General features: G+C 43.4%; 1 protein-coding gene across 3 annotated transcripts in view; it reads left to right on the forward strand.

Annotated features, from left to right (window-relative positions):
* Window positions 1-3588: 3588 nt before the first annotated feature.
* Window positions 3589-21825, forward strand: part of LOC147624091 (ubiquitin carboxyl-terminal hydrolase 6-like) — a 114178-nt gene continuing 95941 nt past the window's right edge. For 2 of the 3 annotated variants that reach the window (XM_086820749.1, XM_086820747.1), the window contains exons 1-5: window positions 3590-3839; window positions 3931-4076; window positions 17667-17702; window positions 17794-17904; window positions 18819-18919. In XM_086820749.1, coding sequence (XP_086676875.1) covers window positions 3830-3839; window positions 3931-4076; window positions 17667-17702; window positions 17794-17904; window positions 18819-18919 — 404 coding nt within the window. In that variant the 5' untranslated portion in view covers window positions 3590-3829. Of the gene's footprint in view, window positions 3840-3930; window positions 4077-17666; window positions 17703-17793; window positions 17905-18818; window positions 18920-21825 lie in introns of all 3 variants that reach the window. The other variant, XM_086820748.1, reaches the window with a different exon arrangement.

The raw sequence follows: 21825 nt of genomic DNA on the forward strand, positions 1-21825 counted from the left end.
CGGCGGAAAAGCGGTGAGTGACACACCTTTTGCATTCTGTTTTGAGCTTCCTTCCCTGGTTGTATGCTTGCAGCCATTCGTGGCTCGCATACGGTGTCCGGCAAGTCCCCAGCTACGACCTGTGCGGCAAAAGCGCACACTCTCTCTCTCTCTCTCTCTCTCTCTCTCTCTCTCTCTCAGAGATTTTCACATGGCTCCTCACTCTTTGTTGGGGCAGGTTACATTGGGTTGTGGGGTCTCTCTCTCTCTCTCTCTCTCAGAGATTTTCACATGGCTCCTCACTCTTTGGAGCCTCACATCTTCTCTTGTCTTCAGTCTTCTTCTCGTGGCAGCTTCTCTTCACGCGTCCATGTCTTCCTCTTCTTTCAGTCTTCTTGTTGTGGCAGCTTCTCTTCTTGTGTCCATGTCTTCCTTCCGCTTTTCTTCTTCTTTCATTGCTGGGGCCATGAGCTTGTCCGTTAGTTCTTGCTCCATGATGTGAGCAACATGTTTGATTGTTTTGTTGACAGTTCTTTTGGGCTTTTGATGTTTATCTTGTATCATTCTGCAATGCAAACCCAAATCTATGCAGGGAGGTCTTACCTCTTGCCTTATTCTGGACAAGGGTAGTGTCTGATCCCATTTTTACACTGATGTAATGTGCCCAATACATAATGCATATAGCATTCATTCTTATGCACATTCCCAAATGCAACTCTGGCTGTGAATAATCTTGAATTTGAGTGTGATTTGCAAGCATTAACCAAGGGTTAAATGCAAAATGATGATTACCACAAATTCATCAGCATAATTTTACCAGAAATTACATTAAATCAAGGGTAGCCAATTTGTATGGAATGGTTGGAGTATCAAACCAACTCCAAATTGCAATATGAAGTTATAGGGATCTGTATCAAATACCTAATGGTTAATTTGAACCCTCAATTGTACCAAAATATAGTGATTAGCATTGATTAATCATTGATTAGCAAATTAATCCTCTATTTTGTGTGTAGAAAATAGAGTATGCGGGGAGCCCAGATCTGAGGCCTTAGAGTTCAAATGAGCTCAAATGCTTTCAAGGCCATCAATAGCAATTAGTCTAGTAGAGGATTAAGCCAAGAAACACAAGATTTGACCAAACATTGAATGCTTAATCTCTGTTTTACCAAAGTCACCTGCAGATTTGATGAAGAGCTTGGATCTCACTGTAGACTTGATCAAATCAAATTCTGACTTCACCAACTTGTAGAGCATGCTTGAAAACACCTGGGGCTAAGAGGAATTAGAGCCTTTGCAAATGATGAAGAAGAAATCTCAAATTTCCTTCTGAAAAAACGGTGCCTGCAAATCTGCGAAAATTGGGAGCTTGCGTGGGCGGTTTGCTGCGCTGATTCAATTGGCTGGAGCGCAGATGAGTTGGCTATGCTGGGCTAGAAGCAATGGGCCTAATTTGATGTGTGCAAGGAGATAGAGCTCCTCCACCAGCTGGGGGTACTGAAGGCTTCTTGAAAATAACTAAAAATTTGATTATTTTCTAATTATCTACTAATCCTAGTTAACTAGATAATGGGCTCATAAACTTGATGGATTCTAGGCTTGGCTCTAATACCATGTTAAAATTACAGCAATGTGATGAGCTATGGTGGATCAAATGCTAGAATCAACATCATTAACAAAGTGATTAGATGATAATTAAGATGTGATTAGTGAGTAATTAACTAATAGCTTAATGTAAGCATGGATAATAAAAAACCAGCAAATTCTCATTAGGCCAATGCCTCAATTTATAGAGTTTACATCCAAGCATCTAATCCCACTGATTTCTCCTTGATTCACTCCACCTCTTTTGCTTGATTCTCTCCACCTCTCCCAGAATATCTCCACACTTCCTAAATCTTCTCATGCTACCCTTTATTCTCTCCCAGTAGATTTTTCTCACCTTTTCACAGGTTCTTTCACATTTACAGATTCTCTTTTACAGCCTCTAGCCAAGGGCTTGTTCCCGCACACACCCTATTCACTTGTATATTTCAACACCAACAACACACAAACTTGCATTAGCAGACTCATTCTCACTTCAGCAAGGCTAAGGTAAGCTCTTGACTTGAATAAAGGCTCTCCCCAGAGGCGCAAGGACGCCTCCTCTCGTTGGAATCCGGGATCGAGAGCAGATCATCCATGCACCATTGATATGGCCATCCCCCTCGATTGGCAGACACCTTTATATATCCTTCCCTCCCTAGAATGGTTAGGCTTCTTCACTTGCCCCATGATATGCCCCTTGTAGTCCTCAGTTTCGATGAGGGGCTTGCACTCATCTTTTTAGTAGGTGTGCAAGTCCAATCAACCCTCTCCCTCACCGAGGATTTTAGTGGCGCGACCAGGGATCTCTTCAATGGTGGTGGCGGGTGAGAAAATTTTGGCTTTCATGATCACTAGTGGCACATTGACCCTCCTTTGACCAAAGTTGCCGATGACAAATCATGGCGACTTTAGCTCTAGGAGAGTCGACCTCTATGGTGGGAACTAGGCGAATGGGAGTGGTAAGACCCCTTCAGCCCAGAGAGCCTGACATTTTCCTTTTTTCTCTATATAGCGAGGTTGAATCACAGGATCCAGATGCATGAGATCGATGAACCCATGTGCCTCCCATTTCCTTAAAGATTTTTGGAAGCATCTGGGGATAGTTATCTGCCTAGGAAGGTGCTCTTTCTCAAGTAGTTAGATGTCGGCACTTGGTTGGGGCCACCATTCAACATAGCGCGATGTAGCCACCCCATGGAGTTGGAGCAATGGCATTGCCTTTCAGACTGCTCCAATGTGCAATAGGTATGGTAGATGATCCTTTGTATATACTCCATGGCACGATCCACACCACATACTACCACCTGGGGGTATTGGCCTAGGTAACAAAGGATGGCCTCGGTCTCTTCTATGAGGAGGCAGTAGGTGGGAAAGCCCTCGGACTCTCTCACTATAGGATTGGTAGAGTTCCCACCCTTGATAGGTTAGCATAGCCTTAGTCTTCGGGTTCTAGTTAGAGATGGGAGATCATTAGCAACATAGCTACATTGCATATATGGGTGGCCTAATTGCAAGAAGGCAATCAAGGTACTCTCACCCCTCTAGTAGAGTCCATTTGCTTCATTTGGACTAACATCATTCATACCCTATGCGCTCAATAGGGGAAGCTTCCAGGCGGTTCAGATCGTATAGAGAGACGGCGAGGGGCCTTCTTGTGTACATGGCACACAACCATGGAGGGAACCAACTCCCCTAGTTTGGGTTTATGAGCATGTACATTTAGCCCTTGGGCTGTTGATTTTTAACTAATAGAAGGATCTCTTCCCCAGGAAAAAAAGTAATGATTTGATTATAATCTCCTCTTTTTTCCAAGGGAAATGGTTTGTGCTGCTCACCCATTCGAATGGTATTGACCTCTTGCAAATATTTCACATATCGCACATTAATTCTAACATATCCACCATTATATTGAGTATCATGACTAACATAATACTTGTTCAATACAAATATTACACATTCCTGGTTTTTATTATTATTAATAATGTTTTTATAAAACTCAAGCAATCTCATGCTATTCACGTTTACGATATTGTCCCATAATGAAGGAAACAGACACAATCTCTCTCTCACACACATAGGCGAGGTAGCTAACAACACGTAATACCTCTCTTAGTGTTTAACCTAATTAAGGACGTGTTTTTCAAGCCTCACGAGTCCTATACATGATCCGCGCTATAGATTTGCCACTGCTACAGCTCTGCTCTATTGTTTCGCGACGCAAAGAATTCAGGCTATTTTACCGCCACCGGCTGCGTCCAGCACGATGTTGAAGGGTAGGTTTCTTTCCTTGTAGAAGAATCAGGCCTATATGTACATGCTCAGGTCGTTTCAGGGATTGTCTGAGCGTTTTGCGATTTCGTGCAGTTAGCGTGAAATGGCAGAAGGAACTGTTCTCAGATGTGGAGATAGACACAACCCAGTCCCCGTATGTCTTCAAATGCCAGCTTTTCGATCTCACGGGTGTGCCTCCTGAGCGGCAAAAGATAATGGTGAAGGGCGGTCTCCTTAAGGTGCTCTCTCTTCCCTCTTAGACTTAGAATACATTACCTTTTGCTTGCGTCACAATAGGGATGCCGTAGACTTGTATCATAAGGGGCATGCCATCAGACGTGGCATCATAAGGGGCACGCCATGGGACGCGGCACCATAAGGGCGTGCCATCTGACTCGGCATCATAATGGTAGTGCCATCCGACCTGGCATCGTAAGGGCATGCTCTTGGCTTTGCATTTGGCTTTGTAACATGGGCATGCCTATGACTTTGTATCATTTTGGCTTGCCTTTGGCTTTGTATCATTACGGGCATGCCTTTGGCTTGGAAGCATAATACGCCAAGCCCATGCTAGGCACAATAAAGGTTATGACAATAAAGCATGATAAACTGATATTATAAAGTAGGCATAATGTTGTCCACTGTATTAAAAAATCGACAGAACTTCAAGGTTTTCTGAGAACACGAAGGGCTTAATGGTGTGCCTAACAGTGACTGCTACAGGATTCATGGACGTAACTCCAAATCAGGGTGTTAACCTGGTTGCTTTTCGGAGCTAACCATAGCCAAGAATATCATAGATATGAATTCAAATTTTCCTGATAATAACAACCTCAAGCACTTGTTGGGACCTCAGCTATCATACTTTGTGTAAATACTGTGTTGATGCTCGTCTATTCAGCACATGTTACAGACAAATATCACTGAATGGAAACACAGATTTTGACTGCACGCTTCAAAATTCTCTGAAGTTATTTTTTTTGAGCCCTTAACTGTGAGAGAAATCTCCTTTATGTGTAAATTTAGTGCTTATAAAACTGAAGAGCACGTAAGGATAAACAAACCACACGACAATGTTTTACAGACTATGCTGCTTCTGTACTACCAACTAAAATACACTGTACAAGGTGCTGAGCAACAGATTACTTCAGAGCAGCACTGGAGGGCCTCAAAGTTGTTAGCTACACGACCTAAGGACTTAAGAAGCAGGCTGCTGCTGCATTGCTGAATTAGAAGACAGTGTGCAAGTAATGATGGACGCTGCTGTGAATGGAGTGCTGTGAAGGGTGGAGAGGGAGCTGGCCGGACTTGATAAGAGATCTGGGGGGAGGAAACACTTTGCCAGAAACGGGAACGGTGAAAGGCCAGGAAATGGGAAATGATGGGTACCATGAGGGAAGGGGAATGGGGAAGGGTAATGACAGGTTGAGCAGAAGAAGTATGGCGGATCGGGCAGAGAGTAATTGACATCTGGCAACTCAAAGAGAAAGCGTCGCCTTGAAGGATGCAGCGCTGAGAAATCGGCTTCTTGAAGTGCATTCAGCGCTAAGAAATTTGGATATTAATCATGTCTAAGAATTGGCCTAATTTTGAAGGACCAATTTTTATTCTAAAAATCTGACTCGGGAGCCCAGTTTCTAACGTTTGGGGTATACCTAAGTAAAAAAAAAAAAGGAAACAATCAGTTTCCCTGTTTTTGCAATGTGCAAGCTGCCTTTGCACAAACAAGCCCTGTTCCCTTCCCATTTCTTCCTGTTGTGGATAGTGTAGGCCTCCCCTTTCCCAAGTGGAACAGTGAATTTCCAGAGTGCTTTAGCCTTTTAGCGTAGGTGATTGATTTAGCTGTGCTGTAAATAAGCACATGTGACTTGTTCATGAAGAAAATGTGGGCAGTGGAGGTTGCAAACAGTAAATACAAGGATTTTTATGTCAATAAGAGCTGCATCAGGTCACCTCTTGATTATTTGTGCTGTGATTTAGTGACTCCTTTGTCATGTGCATGCACATGGGCATTGATCTGATGGAATCGGCAGTATATAGATTTATTTATGTCCATGGAACTGGCCGACAGCAGGTCAGCCAGTTGATTATTCCTTCCAAGGCCTGTAAAAGGCACCTTGTTGCTCATTGTTGGATATCTCCCCCCAAGGTGGGGTAGGTCATAGTTTAGGCTTTCGTTAAGGCCACAGAAGATGTACCTTTTTGTACTCTATGAATATACATGCTAAGTGCTGTTGGTGTCCCAGAAGAAGTGCACAGATCCAAGGAGAGTAACTCATCATGTGTCAAGATCCCTAGAAGTTGGTTGGTGTCAGCCAAAACCAAGGGGAGGGTTTCACGAGAGTTGGTAGCCTGTTGGGGCTGGCCCAGAAGCTTTTATAAAGCACTTCAAGGGATGAAGACCATTCAAGGGTTGGAGCCAAGGGTGCCATGACCAGTTTCAAGAAGGATTCATGTTTGTGTTTAGGGATAGGGCAAGAAGGCACGGGGACAAGGTGGAACAGATGCACAGATATCTACATCAGACTTGGAGTGGATTCACAGACCTAAGGCAAGGTTTTCAGTGGAAAGGTTGCTAGGAAGGGAAGGATGACAAGTATGGGAGACCATATGTGGAGACACGGGGTGATGACAATCATCCAAGGTCAGAAGTTGGAATCCCGTCATCAAGTTTAGCAAGAGGGGATGTCATGTGCATTCACATGGCCATGGCTAAGCCTAGGCTAATCCTTGATTTGTAGCAGATAAAACATCAAGATTTAGCAATAGCAGCTGTCAGAGGCATGATGTGTGGACCAAGACCCTGTTGGCCAACAGTTTAGCATTGATCTCATGGAGTCGGTGGTATATAGATTTATTCATATCCATGGGAATGGTGGACAGCAGGTCGGCCAGTTGATTATTCCTCCCAAGGCCTATAAATGGCATCTCGTTTTTCATTGTTGGATATCTCCCCCCAAGAAGGGGTGGTAGGTCATAGTTTAGGCTTTTGTTATCCTTTTGGGAAGGTTAAAGGCCATAGAAGATGTACCTTTTTGTACTCTATGAACATACTGAATATACAACTCTCTCTCTCTCTCTCTCTCTCTCTCTCTCTCTCTCTCTCTATGTGTGTGTGTGTATGTTGATTATGCAAAGCTTGTTTTTATGCACTCCTACTAGACCGTGTTCCTATGTAGTGGTTCATTGTCCCATAAAATGTGGATGAGGCTCATAGCGATTGAACGATCAAAGGCTAAGTACCCGTTGTATTTGCACTTTCTTTGTTTGGTGCTTTTGTTGTTAGCACTGTTTTGTTTATTAATCAAGCGTGTTCGTTTCGTCTGGGCCGGGAAACGAAAAGGAAGAAAGAAAGATACCCAAGTTGCTGCGGGGACTCACGTCGGTATCACGAGCCTGAACTAGGACCGATGAAACCGAGACATGACCACTTCTATGTACCCATCTTTAACATGACCCTCTTGTTTGCATTGATAGCAACCACTAGTCACGGGGGTTGATAACATCATTGTGGAAAGCCCCAAAATTCCTTTGAAAAGGACAAGGCACATATTAGCCTCAACTAATAAAGCTAGCTTAAGTTGCTCCCTAGGCAGCCACCCCAAACCATACCCTATGAGGTGCCCAAGGCTTGGCATGTGTAAAGGGCCTTCAAGTGCCAAATGAGGTACCCAATCATTCTATCCCTTGGAGCCAAATGCATTAACCACTTATTGAAATGTGTCATTGGATTTGTGGAAAGATGTGTTCCTAGACCCATCTCTTCATTCAAGGATTTGTACGGGCCCATGATCTTTCTTGCAAAGCAATCATACCATCCACTCAGTTATCAATACTCGATTGACTCACATGAAATACTGGGTGGACACACGATAGTCTTGTGGTGCGAAGTCCTTGAAATTTGTCCCAAACATAGCTGAAACGAGGTTAGTATTAAACCAAATCACGAGGTAGTAGGCTCATTCACCTTCCAACCGCGACTGACATCCACTGATCTCTCTCGAGCCAAGGTCTTTGACACGCCAACCTACGTACTCACCATGTGCATGGCACGAGCATGTCTACTCTCCTAGTTCAAGCCAGATCATCACTAGTGCATCCGTACAACTATATCTCATAATAACCCAAGCTCTCATTTATATAGTGATAACTACACCATAAATAGCTGGCTTGCTATATAAGGCCATGAAGCTTGTTTTATCAATCTAGGAATCCTAGCCAAGTATTTGTCTGCTAATCCCTAATCTTGGGACCCCTAACCTTGTTGGATTAGGTCCCTAATCTGTAGACTAGTGTCCAAGTACATAACATTCTTTCTCTCTTCAAACATTTACGCTTAAATTAGGCAAACGCTTACTCAAACTAGCTACGGACTTCCAAGTTGAGTCCTTCTTCCCTCTATTTTTCCACTTAATCTTATATTCAGGGATCAACTTGTTTCTAAGGGGTAACAAGGTTATCCTCCGCCACCAGCATCTCTTTTAGTTGACTGACATGAAAAACTAGATGAACTTTCACATTCGGAGGCAACTCTAGTCTATAAGCAACCTCACCAATCTTTTTGAAGACCCTAAAAGGTCCACAATACCTAGGGGATAACTTCCCAATCTTGCGTGTTTGCAACATCTGTGAAGTCTTGGACACTCTCAAATAAACTAGCATTCCCTCCATAAGCTCCCTACGTGAATGCTATCTATCAGCATAAAACCATGCACGATCTTGTGCACTCCTGAGAGCCTCTCGTGCACTGACTAGCATTCTCTGCATATCCATTGAGAAATCTCTAGCTGTATCAATCTTAATACCCTTAAGTTCAATTGTTACCGTAGAGATCTAGGTTGGTATTCGTACATTAGCATAAACGGACTATAATCAATAGTCGTACGCTTAGCAGTGTTATAGGCAAACTCGACCATTTTGATGCACTTCTCTCAATCTGATGGTCTCTTGGAGACGTATGCATGAAGCATATCCTCCAAAGCTTGTTCACCCTCTTTTTTTGTCCATCAGATTGAGGATGATTAGAGGAACTCATACTCAGTGTTGTCTTCAGTCGTCGCTGGAAAACGAGTGCTAGAAATGTCTAGAAAACTTTGAGTCTCCATCATTGATTATATTGAAAAGGTAGTTCATACTACCTAAAAGGCTGCTCAACAAACTGTTGTCCCAATTCAGTTGCTTTCACTATCACTTTTGTTGGTAAAAATGGTGTCATCTTTGCCAATCTATCTACCACCACACCTAGATAGTATTGTGCCCTTTGCTTGTCCGTGGCAAACCTACAATGAAGTCCATGGAAATACTCTCCCACTCACCTTCCGGGATCTTGAGGATGTGACATACCTCCAGTACTAAGGCATTCAACCTTATTCACTTGACATTGACGACACTTCACCACATGGTCTTGAACACACTTCTTCATCTTAGGCCAATATATTGTGTTAATTCTTTCTATCTTTAGTGGTGCATATGCTCTATCAACTACCTTTTTGTTGTAATAATTCTTTCTATTTGTTACGGCCCTTAGTGCTAGACTTCATTATGGCTTAGTCTACCTTGTATCTCTGGAGTTCTGATAGAAACTCAATACACAGACCTTTGTATGAATGTATGCTCTTATGTGTGTGTGTGTGTGCACGCGCGCGCGCGCGTGCGTGGGGGGTGTGAGTGTGGGAGCATATATTGATACCAAGTTCTACACCCACTATTGGGCACTGATGATGTTAGTGGGGATGTTCTAGTATTTAGTCTATATTATGCATGATGGAGTTGATGGTTTATTGTCTTGTGGATGACTACCATGAGGTTATAAATTGCACTTTCTTATAAGGTGAATTTGGGCATGTTCTTGGATATTGATACCAAGTTCTACTATTGGGCACTGATGATGTTAGTGGGGATGTTCTAGTATTTAGTCTATATTATGCATGATGGAGTTGATGGTTTATTGTCTTGTGAATGACTACCATGAGGTTATAAATTGCACTTTCTTATAAGGTGAATTTGGGCATGTTCTTGGATTCATCTAGGTATATATTGATGTACCCCTGGATGACCTGTTGTAGGAGCGTTGTGACATTCATACATGATCCTTTTCCTAATCTCAGTGTTATCCACTACTCAAGCCTTCTCATTCTGGAACAACAATCCATTCCAGATAAGGAACTGACCACCTGCCACACTCACAGATGGCATGACTTCTAAGGCTCAGTCTAAAGCTACGGAGCTCCCTGTCTAGACTTGTTGCCAATACCGATGAAAATGACTGTCGGTCTCACAGAGCCCTCTCAGAGAGTCATAAAGGTCAGCCCTAATCTTGGTGAAGCTCGAAGAGTTCACCTCCCCAATTCTGCTCAAGGCATGTGCCACTCGATTCAGGTTACTCTTCCAATATTTTATTTCCGTATTAAAGTCTTGCACTAACTCAATCGAGAGTGCCTTTCTCTCTTTCAACTTAGGTCTATCACATATGTACTTAATTGATTGATGGTCGATCAAGACAACAAACTTGGTTCCATAAAGACAATGTCGCCAAGTTTTTAGAGCGTGTATAACCGCATATATCTCTTTCTCTTGAGTGTGCCATTTGACTTGGGTATTGTCAAGCTTCTTGCTTTCAAATGCCATAGGTTGGCCATCTTGGAACAATGTTGCGGCTGTATCGCAAAGTTACTAGCATGTGTCTCGACCATAAACGGTGTGCTAGGATCTGGCGGGTGCTTCCTGTTGGAGTGTGTTCATCTTCAACATTTATCCCATTTATTGCACCATTCAGATGCCTCAGCCTCTGAATCATACAGCAAGTAGATGAATCATCCGAATCATCCAGATCTTCCTCCTCTATCTGTGCTGCAACACCCTGACTCGTGCCAACTCGAGCATTAGATCTCGCTGCTGATGAACTGGTCGTGGCTTGAACTCGGGCTCTCACTCTCGAATGGCTCCGCGTGGTGCGAATCGGTTGCATGGCCTCCTCATAGAGCATAGCATAAATGTCTCGCTCATCTAGTGGGATCTCTGGAATTTCCTTCACCTTCTCGATGTCGATCAAGTCGACATTCACCTGGCGAGGCTCAATGGGATTGCCTTTCTCCTCAAGAAGACGAAGGTTGCAGTGGCAATACACCAAACGCTCTAGCTGAGCGGTAGATAATCTGTTCCTCTTCTTTGTGTGAAAGAGGGCCCAAGTACTCTAGTTTCTCTCACAAGGATCCGAGCTGCAGTCCTGTGAGAGAACTCTCATGGCAAGGCTTCTCTGCCATTCAAAAATTAGAAGAACTTAGAAGCTACTACAATAAATGAAACAATAAATTAGGATCACAGGCAAGTTGCAACAAAGTTCCTACCAGATGGGGAGCACCAATGCCATATTTCTCCCACCATGACACAGGCTCAAGTTGGCACTCTCGTAGGCGAGCAGTGGGGGACCCAAATTGTTTTCCTGTGCCATTCCGAAAGTGTAGGCGCTCCTGCTCTAGTATCCTCAATTGCTGTATATCTCCACCAATCAAATCATCAATGTACTCCCTCCAGCCATCCTTATGAAACCAATCCCATCGAGTGAGCCACGCATTGCGAAGATCCGTCACTCTAATTGATTCATTAAAACATAATAACATTATACATAAAACATTAAAATTCATTAGGTGTGTTATGCATAAATGATACAACTTCCTAGTCAATGTAGTAATGTACTTACTCCTCTTCTTCCAAGCCTTCTGCCTTGCTAATGCATTCACCGATCTTGTCCATATACTCATACAATAAGCCAAGTGTGCCGCCCTCCATATCGGTGATGCGTAAGACACTGTAGAATGGTTGTAGAATCCTCACCAACACTTCAGCCTTCTTCCAAAAGGCTTCATCTCCCATTACAGTGGTTTTAAACTTCACATATTTGGCTCTTCTTTCTTTCACCTCATTCAACTCAAACCATGCGCGTGAAACAACTGTGCGCAAGAGTCCGGCCCGAACTCGTAGTACCCTGTCAACTAGAATAAACATGTAGGCAAATCTAGTGGAGGAGGGCTTTTGGAGCTGCAGCTCACTCTCTACTCTAAAAATGTTCAGCACCTTTGGTTACATCATGTATTGTCCAACTGTTAGGCAACTTCAACTTTATGGAGACATCACTTATCTTTTTAACTCTTGAGAAAGGTCCAAAACTACGGAAAGAAAGCTTGGGATAACATTTGTCCACTTGTTTCATGATGCGCAGATAGACCCAATCCCCTTTCTTGAAGTGGACATCTCATCTAGACTTATTTGCCTGTCTGTTATAAGTTTTCTGTGCTTTGGTCAAGCGGTCCTTAACTGACTCAATGATTTCGGAAAATGCTTCCGTTGTTTTATTAGCCTCGAGAGATGGAGACACCAATATCGTCAAAAGAGAAGAGAGACGGCAACCAAAGGCTACTTCATACGGAGTCCATCCGACACTGGATGAATGAGTATTGTTACGGATGGCTTGGACCAATGGAAGATAATGTTCCCATTTGGACTGTTGGTCTTGACAATATGACTTGAGAACATCAAAGGCCAACTGGTTATAGATTTTTGTCTGGCCATTTGTCTGTGGATGGAATGCACTAGACAACTGTAACTTAGTTCCAAAGTTTTCGAATAATACCCTCTAGAAATGCGAGGTAAACTTGGAATCTCTGTGTGATGTAATGGTGCTATGCAAACCACAAATGGGGTACCAATGTTTGAGAAAAAGACGGGCTACGTTCTCAGTTGTGGCTGTATGCTTGCATGGGATGAGCATGCAAAACTTATTGAAGCGATCCACAATGGTAAAACACTGAGTGTTACGGGATCCAGTGGATGCTGGTAGAGGCCCTACAAAGTCCATAGATATGTCGATGAAAGGTCCGTCGAGAATAGGCAAAGGTTGAAGTAACCCAGCCTTCTTTGTATGTGGAACCTTAACTTTTTGACAAATCTTACAAGCTTGAACATGTGAATATACATCACGCCTCATTTTTGGCCAATAAAAGGACCATTCTAATTTCTCGAGGGTGCTGTTGATACCTCTATGTCCTCCAACTAAGGAGTCATGGGTATCATGGAGAAGAGCTGCTCGCTTTTCCCGAATGACACAGAGGCGGTTCTTGAAGAACAACCAACCGTTTTGCACCGAATAATGGCCAGGCTCAGAAGTGAGGTCCAAATTGTATTGAGTACCAAACTCAAGGGGGCTCTCCAATTGTGTGGGTCAAATGGAAAGTGTAGAGAACCAATGTCGGTGATGAAGCTAGCTATGCCCCCACTTGGATCGAAAGGAAATGGGAGGCATGCAAACTCCAAGAAAATGGCTCCGTCCGATCTCGATCAAATAGAATAGATAAGGAACCACCGTCAAACAAATCTAGCCGTGTATCCTTCAAGATCAAACGGACGTGGTACTCATCTCGGACCTCTAATTCCCATGTAGAAGTATCTCCTAGGTCGAAAGGAAATCTCAAATATGAGGGAAACTTGGTGGCCTTGCTACCGACCAGTGGAGATAGGTCGTCGGTGTCAGCCGAGCATGCTCGAGATGTGCAAGAGCTTGAGAGACAGTCTACCATTGCGCATGGGAGTGTAAGGAAGCACATATGATTTGGACTGCCATAGTACATTCCTTGGAAAGATGAGGAAGGATGCTTACATTTCTTTTGTTGCTATCATTTGGCTGACACAATCGGGCCCATAGCTCATTTATGAGGGGAACAACAGGGATCTGGTAATTATGAACAGTGAGGGAGTTGATGGTGCCGGCACGTATTTAGGACATGCCGTAGTCAGGATACGTCCCACTTGCAGAGAGGTTGGACAGTGCATGGGACATTATTCCTAGCACTGTAGCTAGGCACATTTGGAAGGCTAGATGCATTGAGGCCGTTGAGGATACTTTGGTTTATGAGTCACAATGCATTTGCAGGATTTGGAGTGATATCATCTACACCCCATGGCCACTTGGGCTAGGTATATAATTCAGCCGTATTAGTGGACATGCAGATTTCACATCGTGAAGTTTTCGTGAAGTTGCGGCCAGTTGGTATTGTGCTGAATATACTGAAGCAATACAGTCCTAAGCAAGAGACACAAGTAGTCTCATAAGTGAGGGAGCAAAAGATAGACGAGGCAAGATACAAAAGTGAGAGGCCAGTCCACCTATTTATAGGTGGGGAGAGTTGACCGACTGGATATGCTGAAGCTGGCCGACTAGGCATACTGAAGCTAGCCGACTGGAAAAAAGGCATCCAGGCTGGGAAAAATCCCAAGAAAATATATAAAATAAGGGTGGCCAGCCCACAATCAAGGGCCATGCAAAAGGGACCAAAAGGACACCAAACATGGATAGAAACTGGGGATTAATGTGCTAACACCCCCTCTTAGCACGAGATGCTGAACATACTCCGAGAAGCCAAAGAAGTCGTCCTCTGTCAAAGACAAAAGAATGCAGCAACAACAAGTACCAAGAAAGCTCCACAAGCAATCTCCACAGCAACTTAGCTACAAAAGCAATAGAACAAGCTGCTAGGTACACTGCTCCTTTAAAAGAAAACAACCATGTAGGTTGTGTCGTGCTGCTCGAAATATCGGTGCCAAACCCAAATTTTGTAAACACAGTGTTACAGAAATCCCTAGAAGCCTATAGCTCCAAGAAGATAATACCCTCAAAAGAAATAGAGTCCATCTGCTCCAACTCTGTACCAGGAGTAGCCAAATGCTGTACAATAGCATCCTCCTCGAAGGTCGGCATCGCTAGATGTAAGAACTCAACTGCCCCCTCTGAAAACTGATGTCGGGACTCCACAAGCCCAACCAAATCCAAATCCCAATCCTTCAAGCCCTAGAAGTACCATTGTGCCCCAGGCACGGTCACGGACACGCCTGACCACAGTCCAGAATCCTCACACAGAGTAAGGGAGAGAGGAACATTTACAGCAGTGGTAACTGAAGTAGTAGTAGCCTCCTCAATAGCATCACACAGCGTAGAAGCAGGCTTCTCCAAAGAAGGCAAAGGGACCAGCAACACATCCTGGTCACTGGTTGACAAAGAAAGAGTCGGAGGCGAAGCAATAGGAGACAAATCCCCCTCAGATGCTGTGAGCAAAGATAGTCCATTGTCTTTCTCAAAAACATTACCAAAGATATCATCATGGCAAAGAGAAGTGCAAAGAAACTGAAGGCGAGGCAACAGGAGAAACAAACTCCTCAGATGCACTGAGCAAAACTAGCCCACTATCCTTCGTTGCAGGAACATCTCCAAAAGAAGTATCCACAAGATCACTGGCTGCATAACACCCAAAAGTAGAATCCATCTGCCGATCAGTGGCGTCACCATACAGGTCACAAAGCAACTGCCACACATAGAAAGTAGAAGCATCATCGGGAGCATAGATGAAGTGTCGAAGAACCGAATCCTGACAATTCAGGAGGAGAAAGCCATAGATTTGTCCAAGAGTCTTCCTCCATTGACACATCCTCTGCAACAAGCATCGATTCTTGTACGAGAGAAACTCCATCAAACCATACTCCCTGAGAATAGAAGTAACCTGCAACTGCCATGATTGAAAGTTACCACCATCCAACTTGTCTGCCTCATCTAGGAAATAACAAGAAAGTGGTACGGGAGCCAAATCTGAAGCTGTCATCATTGATCCAACCAATAGGACCAAACCTCATAAGATAAAAAAAACTGTCCAATTCAGAAAACGCTGATGTAGGTCCCTTCCTCCCACCAAAACGCAGCCCTAAGAGGTTGGATAGCACCCGAAAATCCTCCTATAGCAAAAAACGCAGAAGCTTCTGTCGACTGTACCTCCAACCTTGAGGCCACCAGACGAGGGAAGTAAAAAATGCAGATTTGATATAGAGAGAAAAGGCAGCCACACAAGGCTTGGGAATATGCTGTAAGAGGGTGCAAGAGGGAAAGGCATCAACTAGGACTATAGCTTGGGCTCTCCTCAAGAAAAAAACGCACAATCTTAGAAGAAGTGTCCACCACAGGTACCAAGGTTGCCACCAAAGCCCGAACCACCACAAGGGAATGTCCACCGGAGAGGAAAACGCCCCCAAAGAGGGTCTGCTGTCTTGAAAAAAACAGGCCGCCTAGAAGTAAAACCCTGATGAGAATATTACCTTCTGGCTGCAAGTGATGAAGCCAAACTGAAGGGAAAACAATCAGTAGAAGCTGTCCAGAACATGCAGCAACCAGAGGGCTGCAAATCTGAGAAAAACGCAGTGGTTAAGGGGCTGTAAATAGGGCTGAATCTGGGGCAGCAGAGGGAAATACTGAACCGGGAGCGATGATACCATGAAAGAGTGCACAGAGCGGAAGCAAATAAGCACTAGAGTGTGCTGAGTAGAGAGTGCGAGAGAGAGAGAGAGAGAGAGAGAGAGAGAGAGAGAGAGAGAGAGAGAGAGATATGGAGCAACTATGCTGAATATACTGAAGCAATACAGTCCCAAGCAAGAGACAGAAGTAGTCTCATAAGTGAGGGAGCAAAAGATAGACTAGGCAAGATACAAAAGTGAGAGGCCAGCCCACCTATTTATAGGTGGGGAGAGCTGGCCGACTGGATATGCGGAAGCTGGCCTACTGGGCATACAGAAGCTCGTCGACTGGAAAAAAGGCATTCAGGCTGAGAAAAATCCCAAAAAAATATATAAAATAAGGGTGGCCAGCCCACAATCAAGGGCCATGCAAAAGGGACCAAAAGGACACCAAACATGGGCAGAAACTGGGGATGAATGTGCTAACAAGTGCTAGGCTTCATTATGGCTGAGTCTGCCCTGCATCTCCGGAAGTTTGACAGAAACTCAGTACGAAGGCCTTTGTGTGAATATATATGCTCGTGTGTGTGTGTGTGTGTGTGTGTGTGTGTGAGAGAGCATACCTTGATACAGAGTTCTGCACTCACTATTGGGCACTGATGACGTTAGTGGGGATGTCATAGTATCTAGTCCATACTATGCTAATGGAGTTGATAGTTATATAGTCTTGTGGGTTGACTACCATGAGTATGTAACATGCACGTTCCTAAAAGGTGAATTTGGGCATGTTTCTGGATTCATCTAGGTATATAGAATCCGGGCGGGTTGCAGGGAGAGAGCGTGGCCAATTTATGAGAGTGGGAGTATGGCATCTTTTTCATTCCCACTCATGTGGGACCTTGTTGGCAGCACAAGGCACCTGATTGGTTGAGATTTCCCCCTTGTTTGGTTTGAAATCTCCATTTTTTCATACTTAATATAAGTCTCTTTTCCAAAAAAGAAAAAGAATATTGATTTTTGGAATATTGTTAGTCCGTGAAGAACCTAAATTCTCTGATTGGCAATCTTGTGCTAAGCACACATGCTTTGCACAATCAACTCTTCACCACTTATCCCCTCTGTATGTTCAGATTCAGAGGGGACAGCCCTTGGTCAGCCCATGTAAGTTTGTATAGCTCTTGTGCCTATTCAGAAAAATCTAATAATATAAGACAAGCATTCATTAGAGAGGCAAACCTTATGTTGCACTCACAAGAAGGTGTGGAAATGTGTTTTCAACAATGTAGCTTTAACTCTCACAGTTTCAGGTTTTTGATTTCTTTTGGTATATCAAGAAAACATTTTTATGATCATCACTTGGCACCTTAAAGCTTGTTGTTGAACAGATGAACTAGTTTACTACTTTGCATGCATGCTTTTAAAACAAGAATGCTTAATGTTTAATGTTTTTCATCACTGCACACCTTGAATTCAAGTGCACAAACACATAACGCTAGGTTTCCAACAATGTGACCTTTGTTATGTATTATTCATATCTAAACAATGCCTTAAATGAATTGTAGGATGATGGAGATTGGACCAAGCTTGGTATCAAAGAGGTAATCTTGCTGTGTGCCTTAGAAGTAAGGTTTTTACATGGAAATTCAGGTTTGTTTATACATGCTTAGGCTTATGGGTTCACTTTGCCAGGGTCAACGACTAATGATGATGGGCAGTGCAGAGGAGATTCCTCAAGCCCCTGAAAAAGGACCAGTGTTTGTGGAGGATCTTCCTGAAGAGGAGCAAGGGCATGCTACTTTGGTGGGAACTCACTCTTTTTTGTGTTCATTGAGAGTGATAGTGCTGCATTTATTTTTGAGAAAGTATACTTTAATGTGGTATTCTGCATCAAGCACCTGAAAAAGGTGCCTGTTTTTCTGGAGGATCTTCGTGAAGAGGAGCAAGAGCATGTTTCTTTGGAGGAAACTCACTCTTTCTGTGCTCTTTTGGAGTGACAGTGCTGCATGCATACTTGAATGGGGATTGTAAATGTAAACTCGTCGCAAATAAATGTGGAAAGTTGTCAAAACCTGAGAGGAGAGGTATAAGGCTTGAATTATCTATCTGAACAGGGGTGCAACGTTATTCACGGAAATATTGAGACCTGAACGTGCAGATTAGAAATAGTTATTGAGTTGTGCCGTAAGCCTTCAAACAATATTTAGAGTGTTAACTTTACACCAATCATAACAAGAAGTATCTATTGCTCCTGAGCAGCTCCCTTCTTGCCATCTTTGCCACCCTGTATCTTTCTTTGCCTTATGTTGAGGCTTCTAGTGCCCAACTGGGATGCAGAATGCCCCATTTACTTGTGTTACATCTTGGTTATTCTAATGCATGACTGGAGTGAGTGGCCGTAGGGCCTTTGAGGCAAATGCACTTCTACATCTTTCAAACCACATTTTGGTATTTTGATTACTTTCACATAGGCTTTCTTCCTTGGGTAGGTGAAAACATCTCTACTGGATGTCTTGAGAAGTGAGGATCTTGGTAGCTCTAGAATTCAGCTGCTTTGGACATCATGTAGGTTTGATCTTTAAAACTTGTTTCTGATCTATATCAAAGTGCTAGTTCTTTCATGGGTTTTAAACTTGTGCTATTTGTGGCTTTTGGGAAGTATTAGTGGGGCTGCTTATATAACGTTCTGTTTTTTAATTGGCGGTTGAATTTAACAGGGTCACACAGCAGGATTGTTGAATCTGGGAAACACATGCTACATGAACTCCACTGTACAATGCTTGCATTCGGTTCCAGAACTCAAGACTGCATTAAAGAAGTAAGCAATACTTAACAATTTTTGCATCAGTCAGTGCTGTCTGTTTCCAGAGGCTCTCCATATGGCTGTTTCAGCTCACTGCACTTCATTATTTTGGGCAATTGTGGAGAATAGGTACATCAGTTGCTAGACATAGCCAGGTCCCATCCAGCCTCATGGCAAGGAATGTTTGCTGGAACTGTTGTTTTTGTGATGTCCTATGCAACTGCTGCCTGGTATGGTTTGGTGTGATAAACAAGTTGATTTTATTGATTCACTGTGTGCTAATCATTGATACATATGTGCACAAACAAACACTTAGTGTGCAAAAGTTATCACAGCGACGAGCGCAAAAGTTATGGCATGGATGAAAGATGAAGTTCATATATATAAACAATAAAAAATAAAGAGGAATGGTTCCACTGTTAAAGATGGGCAATTCTTCCAATCTTGATTCCAGCTGAGAGCTCCGGGCAAGTTCAGTTACTTCCAGTCAAACCAAAGAGTCTAAGCTACCTTCTTGACCCTCTTAGTGCTTGTAGAAGGATCCACATGGACATGCAAACACAAAGTCGTCAATTGTAAATGCACAAGTAGAAGAACTTCTCAACTCTTGAATTAGTCCTGAAAATTAAATCAGACCACCAGCATCACCTCTCTTATGCTACGAATTTTGAGTATAACTGCTGGGGGAGGAATAGAAGAGAAGTAGCCAATGTAGCAAGCTGATCGCTGATCATAATCTACATATTTTTCTGCAGAGAGCAGTACAGCGTAGGAGTTTTTCATGAACTTAAGGGCTGTCTATTCAGCATGGTAGATACTTTTTACAGTAAGAAGACATGTCCAAATTGAAGGAGAAAGCACACTCATGGTATTGAGAGGTGGTAGAAATTAGCAGCTTAGGAAAGGTGGGCTTGCTATCTGATCTTTTAAGAGGAGAAGAGGTTTGAGGTCTCTTGGACCCCGTCATTAGTGTTAAATCCCCAAAGGATCACCCCGTAGAACGCTCCTGGTACAAGACTCGAAACCTACCAAACAAACCAATCAATGTGAAGGGGGTGCAGGCTTGACTCACCTCCCAACCTTGACAGCCGTGGGCGAACCCACGAGTCTTGGCTGTCCCAACCGAGCCACGAGTTGAGCTAACTAGCTGGACGAACCGACCAATCTCTACCTCGCGACATCCCATACCGCCACGAAGCTACCCGCGCGGGCCTCGAGACTATTGCTGGCCTTGGCTGCAGAAAGCAGGTGCACGTCTGCACTAGATCCAGGCTCTTGACCATAGAGCTCTCACAAAGACACGCGAGACTCTATATACTAATGACTAAGCTTGGCCACCCTTTTATTGGCTCTTGGCCGGTCAGTGTGGACGTTGCCCGTCCATACTTGGGTGCCCGCCCGTTAGTCTATCGCTAACCCAGCTCGCCAATCAGCCTGCCTAGCTCCAAGCTTTCCCAAGCCTCGAAGCTAGTCTTGTGTGCATGTAGCACACGGTAGATACACACTGTGCACATGACATACTCCCCTTCCTCTAAGAGCTCACTCTTGAGCTCAATAAAAACCTAGGGTAATCCCTCTGAAGGGTAGTCAATGTCTCCCATGTAGCGTCCTCCTCAACATAATCCTTCCACTTGATCTTGTATTCCGTGAGAAGTGTATTTTGCAATCGTCTTTCACGAAATCCAAGGATCTTTTCCGGTTCGTGTGGAACAAATGTCATGTCCTCGACATCTATGATTTCTTGAGGAGTAACTAACTGGTCTGTTTTCCACCCAGTACTTTAAGTCTACTGACATGAAATATGAGATGAACTTTTACATGAGAAGGCAAATCCAGTTCATATGCGACTGAAGCAATCTGTCGTGTAATACGAAACGGTCCACAGTATCTAGGGGATAATTTCGGAGATCGACCTGCCTGTAAAGTCTCGGAATCTTTCGGAACTCGCAAATACACCATCGTTCCTTCAGAGAACTCTCTGGGTGAACGATGTCTATTAGAATAAAATCTGTCTCTGTCTTGAGCACTTATAATAGATTCTTTCGCAACTTGTAGCATTTCTTGCATATCTTGCAAAAAATTACGTGCTGCATCATGCTGAAGTCCTGAAAATTCCATTGTAAGAGGTGATCTAGGTTGAAAACCATACATAAGCATAAAAGGACTAAAACTTGTACTCGTATGCTTAGTACTATTATATGCAAATTCTAACATAGGAAGATAATCCTCCCATGAACTCTGTCTTTTGGAGACATATGCTCGAAGCATATGCTCCAAAATCTGATTCACTCTTTCAGTCTGGCCATCAGATTGAGGATGATTTGAGAAACTCAAATTCAAAGTTGTTTTCAACTTCTCAAAAACAAACCTCCAAAAGTCACTTGTAAACTTAGAGTCCCTATCACTGACTATGTCTTGCGGTAATCCGTACAGTCTAAACAATTGCTCGATAAATTGCCTTGCCAATTGCGTAGCTAAAATGGTCTTCCGTGTCGGTAAAAATGTAGTCATTTTTGTGAAGTGATCCACCACAACCGAAATAGAATCGTGGCCTTGACGTGTTCTTGGCAATCCAATAATAAAATCCATGGAAATACTTTCCCATTTATTATCTGGGATTTCCAAAGGATGCAACATCCCAGCCTGTCTAAAGCGTTCAGCTTTATTTGCTTGACAAACCTGACACTTGAGAACATAATCTTCTACATACCCTTTCATCTTTGGCCAATAAAAAGTATGTTTCACTAAAGCTAATGTCTTGTGTACCCCAGGGTGTCCAACAGAAGGGACGTCATGACACTCCTTAAGAATCTTGGACCTAATGTTCGGGTTCTGTGGTAAACAAATTTTGTCATTACGGAATAGTAAACCATTCCGAATCATCCACTGGCCTTCTGCAGCCTGAATGGTAGGCTGCTTAG

The sequence above is a fragment of the Cibotium barometz genome, chromosome 26 (genome assembly GCF_041138505.1).
Source record: "Cibotium barometz isolate CiBa-2024 chromosome 26, ASM4113850v1, whole genome shotgun sequence".
Classification (NCBI taxonomy): Eukaryota; Viridiplantae; Streptophyta; class Polypodiopsida; order Cyatheales; family Cibotiaceae; genus Cibotium; species Cibotium barometz.